We start from the raw sequence: 6,415 nt of genomic DNA on the forward strand, positions 1-6,415 counted from the left end.
AGGATGAGGCCCTGTTTTACTAGTAGACAAGTTCAGCACCGAAGACACAGACACCGACTTAAGGAACAGAGTAATTTATATAATGCAAAAGTGCAAAGAATTACAAAAGGAGAAGCTCAGCAATGCACCCAATCCTCACTACCAAAGATTGCCTGTAGTGATTAAGAGACAGCACCAGTTACCCTCAGGCTTTGCCATCCCCCAGGTGCACACATCAGCTGGGGGAGCTGTCACAGCCAAGGGCTGCAGAGCCACCGCAGGACACTGGGAGTCCCTGTAGGTGCACCCACCTTTGCAGGCCACGAGGCTCCAACCTCTCTGGGAGAGGGCTCAGCTTCTACACTGATAAACAAACAAGCTGACATTACTTCTAGTGAGGGAACACCTGTGTGACATATGATATAATGTAATTGGTGTAAAGTTGTAAAATAATGTAGAATAAGCAGTGTTGTATGAATAAAATAATAAAAACTCAGAAACAAAAAAGAGGGCCATGGACGAAAAGGACACAAATTGCTTCATCACAGCATTGTAACATCCAACAAAAGCAGGACAACCCAGATTAGCAAGTAAATAGCCGTGGCCACAGCAGAGATGGCTCTTTCAGGAACTGTCCAGGGAAGACCCAGACAATGAGAGCCCAGCAAGCACCCATGATTAAAATAACCAGAGCCATCAGGAAAAAAACATCTGAATGTCACCTTCCCATAAACCAAGACCTGCAAGATAGATCTCAATACCATCTTCCCATAAACCAGAACCAGCCTTCATCAGAATTCATCGTCTCCCAGAATATGGTTTTGTCCAGCTCAGTGCAGTGAAAGAAAACCACGTGAATATGCTGAACAAGGAAAAGAGACAAAGACCTCTGCTCCAGGCTAGGAAAGACCGTATGAAAAATGAACTGACTAAGGTGGATTTGTGAACACTGGGGGATCAGAGGGTGTTCACCCAGCGCTGACCCCGGGCTCGGCATTGTCCCTCACGATTGTGGCTGTCAGGGAGCGTATCCTGGTCACAAAATAAATTATTATTTATTATAATATTATTATTATTATAACATTATTTTTGATTATACTCAATTCGGCTGAATCTCTTTATTATCTATAACACCTGGCTTCATTCTCAATTTGGTTTCTCCCAAAGCCTGGCCAGGCCTCACGAAGGAGCCAAGGGAGGTGACTTTGACCATACACGCCAGATGTGGCCTTCTCTGGTTTCTAAACACAGGAAGATAAATCCATGTTTCACCAATGCACATATACAGAGATCATATTGCTAACAAAGCTTCAGTAATGAGCTGATACAAATATAACATTTGGTTGGAAGGTTCATCTAGAGGTCAGCTTTGGCTCAGGGCTACCTCTCTCAGGACCTGGTGTTCAGGCCTCAGTACTTCACTCAGTGCTTTGACCTAGAGATGAACTACAAACTTCATAGCAATTATTACCATAATAGAACCTTACATTTAGGTATTAGGCATAAAGGCATATGTTCTTGTTCTTGTTCTTGAGTTAGGTGCTGTTCAAGTTCATTCCTCAGAGCTGTTAGCATTCCTTTAAATTCGCATTCCTTTTAAAACATGCCAGATTGGTTGCTATTCTGTATGCTCTTCATCAATTCCCCCATTTTTCTTGAGACTGTGTCTCAATACTCCGTTTCCCAGCACAAAGTGTCACAACAGCTCTAACATGGAACCATAACACACCAAGTGCTCACACTGCAATGATTACAGTGACTGCAACAAACTCATTTCACAGCAGCCTCCAATTTGGAAGCCAATCCCACCATGAAGAATTTTCTTCTTTCTGCCACTCCTCTGCTGCTCTTTCTATTGAGGTGATGCCTGACTGGACTTCAAACACAGCACTGATAGACATTCCTGCCACATTCTTCCGCAAGAACAGCACAGGCTCCTCCCTGGCCAGCAAGCAGAGAATCCAAGGCCATGTGGCAAAGTGAATTCATCCCAAATTTGGGTGGTTTGTTAAATCCCAAAGGAATTGGTGGCTCCAGTGGCTTTGGGGGGACACAGGGTGTGGGGACACCTGGTAATTTCGCTTTTGAATCTTGTTTGGGGTATAAAGGAGGAGCCACCCCCTTCCTCACCTTTTGTGGGGTTCACAGCCCCCCCCTTGAGGAATTCAGTCACAACTCACATCCAATTTAACCATTTGATTCTGTTTTCCACTTACATATTCCCCTTAAATGCAGCATTGTTCAGGAAAAAGAGGGAAAAAATTGTATTGAGGAGAAGCTTTGGATTCACAAAATTTGGGAAAATAAAAATGAAAAATCCAGAGTGAGCTTGGAGGAATTTATGGGGACATTTGGATTTTGGGGGGCAGGAGGGCTCAAGCACCAGGATCAACCAGAATCTGGTGTTAATGTGGATGAAATTCAATAAAAATTGTATTAGAATGCAAAGATAGCACAGTAATGTTGAAATGTGGGTAAAAGTAGAATAAATTCTGGTAGTTCTTGGGGAAGCACCCCAAAAACTGCTGGAGATCCACCTGGAGTCAGTCTGGAGTCACACCCCGCAGGGGAGGGGGAGCAGGGGATCCCTGGGGTGAAAAATTGGGGAAAATGAGGATTGTGACCCTCAGTGTGTGTCACCCCTGGGCCCGGTGTCACCTCTGTGTCACCCCTCAGCCCTGTGGGTTTTCTGGGGGTGTCTGTGAGTGGGGGCTGTTCCATTCTGGGGTCTCTGGGGGTTTTCTGGGGTGTGGGTGGGGGGGTCTGTGCCAGAGTGGGGGATGGGCTACTGCCAGTGCCCGGGGGGGCTCTGCTGGGGTGGGGGTTGGGCACCCGGGGTGAATGATGTAAATAATGTGAATAATTCCAATAATGCCTTCCTTTCCTGGGCTCAATCCCAGAGTCCCACTGAGCATTCCTGGTTGGGCTCTCCTGGAATTCCAGCAAATCCCCCTCTGTGGTGGCACATTTTGGAGATCTGGGATGCTGGATAAAAAATTATTCACCAGATACAACACACTCACCATGCAGTTCTTCTCTACTTTATTTTTTAATCTATCTCTTAAAAATTGTTAATAAATGAAAAAAAAAAAAAAGAAGGCAAAGTGGCTCAAATATCTGCGCAGTTCTCCAACATAATTTCCTAAGCAAATAAAAAAAAACCCAAAAACCCCCACAAACAGAACAGAAAGAAGCAAAAATAAATCTTATCCGCAAAACCATCTACACCTACCCCCAAAGCCCCTCCTAAACCCATCTGATTGAATCTAATCTAATCTAGTCTAGTCTAATCTAATCTCCATCTCTACTAGAGATTGAAGAGGGTCAGGGAGTCCCAATCCATCCCATCCCCGCCGGGCAGGGAGCTCGGGATGTTCGCAGCCCCCTGCTCGGCGGGGATGCAGCTGGGGAGGGTCTCACTGCTCTCCCCGTGCCAGGCCGCCTCCAGGAAAGCCGTGGCCAGCACGGTTTCATCCAAAGCCGGCTTGGCGGGGCTGAGCTCAGGCAGGAGCGGCTCTTGTGGCCAGTCCAGGTGCTGCAGGTCGCCGAGAAAGGAGAATTCTCCTTGCTCCGGGCCGAGATCGAGCAGAGCTTCCCAGTCAGCGCTGTCCTTCAGCTCCGGCAGCTCGCCCGGCTCCTCCTGGGCGCTGCTGGGCAGCCAAGAGGCCTCGGCAGCTGCAGGGGGATTCCAGCTGTGGCCGCTTTCCAACTCCTCGAACTCGCGCAGCAGCTGCTGCAGCTCCGCACCCACCTCGAGGCAGCTGCGGGCGGGGCTGGGGCAGCGACGGGCCCCGGGATGGGCCCTGGGATGGGCTCCGGGATGGGCTCTGGGATGGGCTCCGGGCAGGGCTCCGGGATTGGCACCGGGCTGAGCTCCGGGATGGGCACCGGGATGGGCTTCAGGATGGGCACTGGGCTGAGCTCCGGGATGGGCTCCGGGATGGGCTCCGGGATGGGCACCGGGATGGGCTCCGGGCTGAGCTCTGGAATGGGCTCCGGGCCGGGTACCAGGCCGGGCTCGTCTGCCCGACCCCGCCGGGATCTGCTCCGGACGCCTCCTGCGCCCTTTGCAGCTGCTGCTCCTCAGCCCCTCGGTGTACTGGGGGCGAAGCTTCCAAAAGGCGCCTCTGCCCGGCTCGCCCTTCTCCCGGGGCACCTTGATGAAGCGCTTGTTGATGCACAGGTTGTGCCGGATGGAGCTCTGGGTGGAAAAGAGAGCAAAGCGCGGGGCTGAAGTGCTGCCGGTGGCATCAGCACGGCCAAGGGAACGCGGCGCTGTGCAAAGAGCCCCGGGCAGCCCAGCAGGGCTCCAAAGCTCCTCCTACCTGCCAGGTGGGATGGGCGCGGCGGAAATAGCAGAAGTTGTCACTGATCCACTTGCAGATGGCAGCCAGGGTGAGTTTGGGCTCCTTGCTGGCTTCCATGGCCATGCGGATGAGGGTGGCGTAGGAGTAGGGCGGCTTGAGGTGCACGTTGTTCTTGTAGTCCATGTCCTCGGGGAGGGGAGGGGACAGGGCCAGGGTGGCGGTCACCGCGCTGGCGCCGGAGGACGCGGGCGAGCGCGGAATGTCGATGTAGTGGCAGAGCTCCCTGGCGCTCAGCGGGAAGCCTGGGCACTGAAAATCCACCAGGCTCACCAGGTTCTCCCAGTTGCTGCAGCGATCCTCGGGGTCCTGCGAGATCGGGGCCAGGCCCAGGTGCGCGCCCGTCAGGTTGGCGAGCCACAGCAGCTCTGGCTCGCCACCGGGGCGCTCGTCCTGGCTGCAGCTCGGCTGTTCCTGAGCTCCGAGCGCGGGGCTGGAGCACACCATGGCTGCTGTTCCCGGGAACGGAGGCGATGGACAGGGCGGCTGCTGCAGGGAGAAGAGGCACGGAGAGGGATGAGGTTCTGAGAGCGCAGGGTTAAAATGGGTCTAAAACGTGGGAATTGTAAAAAATAGATTGCGGGGGTGGAAAGAAAAGTTGAGTCTGGTAGGCCTGGGAAAGGGAACTTTGTCTGCATCTGCGTAATCATCATATCATAAATACTAAATATCCCGAAATATATATAATAATATATATATAAGTATAAATAAATATCATATAAATATAAAATATAAAATATAAATATTTTTTGGTAATTGAATTATTGTTTAACCATAACAAGAATCATGAGAAAGGATATTTGCGGGTCCTGATGAAAATTACAATACATACTCGGATAAGATCAATGTATACAATAGAACAATATGGGTTTAATAATTATTATACAGTTATGTAATGAAAAGGGTATAAAAACAATTCCATCTCGAATCCATGTCGGGGTCAGATTTGGGGTTGTGCCCCTGATTCCCAGAGCTCTTCAATACAAACCCCTGCATTTAATGCCCCTGTGCTGATGCGTTTCCACGCTCAGTTCAGTGCCCGGCACCGGCAGGGCCAGCCCCGGGTGTTCCCGGTGCCCCCGGGGGCTGCAGCAGCCCCGAGCTGAGGGGACATTCCCTCCAACCCCCGTGCCCCGAGCGGGGCTGGCACTGCCTGGGGCTGGCACTGCCTGGGGCTGGCACTGCCCAGCGAGGGTTTAGCCACAGAGAGAATGAAAGAAATCAATCAGCATCCCCTCCCCGCACTTAAACAACACAAATCCAGTCCTGCAGCCACCAAGCAAAGCTGTTTCTCGCACCTGCCCCGGGACTGAGGATGGGAACTCAGAGCCCATCACCCCTAAAGACTCTAAAACACTCGTCCATCCCTATCCCATCCCTGCCACCAACTTCCTTCGCTTCAATGCTGTTTGTTGGCCATTCCTCCCTTGCCCCGGCCCCCAAAACCAACCTGCAGCAGCGGTGAGTGCCGGCAGCGCCCCAAGCGCGGCGCGTCTCCAGGCGAGCCGGCAGCTCCGGGCTCTGGGCAGCGCCGGGCGGGGGATGCGGGGCTGGCTCGGGTGCGGGCTGGTGGCTTTTGAGGCAGGAGAGAGAGAAGGAGAGACGCCAAGAGAGGGGCAGAGCGGGCGGAGAGCAGCCGCTGGCCCGGCGGTGGCGGCGAGAACTGCGGAACCCCGGGCGCGCGGGGGACGCCGCCGTTTGGGGCGGGGGGCGCGCGGGTCGCCAGTGCCACGAACGGGCATTTCCTCGAACGGGCGCCAAACGGGCTCCTTTGGAGCGGGGGGGGTGTGCGGGGGCAGCGCCCAGCCCCCGGCATCCCTCACTCCTCGAAGCCCCAAGCCCATGCAGGAGTCGCAGCTTGTGCGGCTCAGGAGAGAGAGAGATGAGTGGATTTTGGAAGAGCAGGAGCGCAGAAAAGATGAAAAAGCAAAGCGTGGAAAAAGAAGAAGGGGCAAGAGCATGGCGGAGATCATGGCTCGCCCCGTCCTGCCGCCCCCCGGGACCCCCAGAGCCGCGGATGGAGCCCGGGGGTGCGGTGGGACCCCCAGAGCCGCGGATGGAGCTCGGGGGTG

The 6,415-nt window shown here is 53.2% G+C and overlaps 1 protein-coding gene across 1 annotated transcript; it reads right to left on the bottom strand.

Moving 5' to 3' along the window:
- Positions 1–3,286: 3,286 nt before the first annotated feature.
- Positions 3,287–4,790, bottom strand: LOC306815357 (forkhead box protein J1-like; the record flags this gene model as incomplete). Its single annotated transcript, XM_079331933.1, has 3 exons — positions 3,287–3,740; positions 4,011–4,180; positions 4,305–4,790. 3 exons carry the CDS (start codon positions 4,788–4,790, stop codon positions 3,287–3,289), a joined length of 1,110 nt encoding a protein of 369 aa, XP_079188059.1.
- Positions 4,791–6,415: the final 1,625 nt, after the last annotated feature.

The sequence above is a fragment of the Erithacus rubecula genome (assembly GCF_903797595.1).
Source record: "Erithacus rubecula genome assembly, contig: scaffold_1192_arrow_ctg1, whole genome shotgun sequence".
In the NCBI taxonomy this organism is placed as follows: Eukaryota; Metazoa; Chordata; class Aves; order Passeriformes; family Muscicapidae; genus Erithacus; species Erithacus rubecula.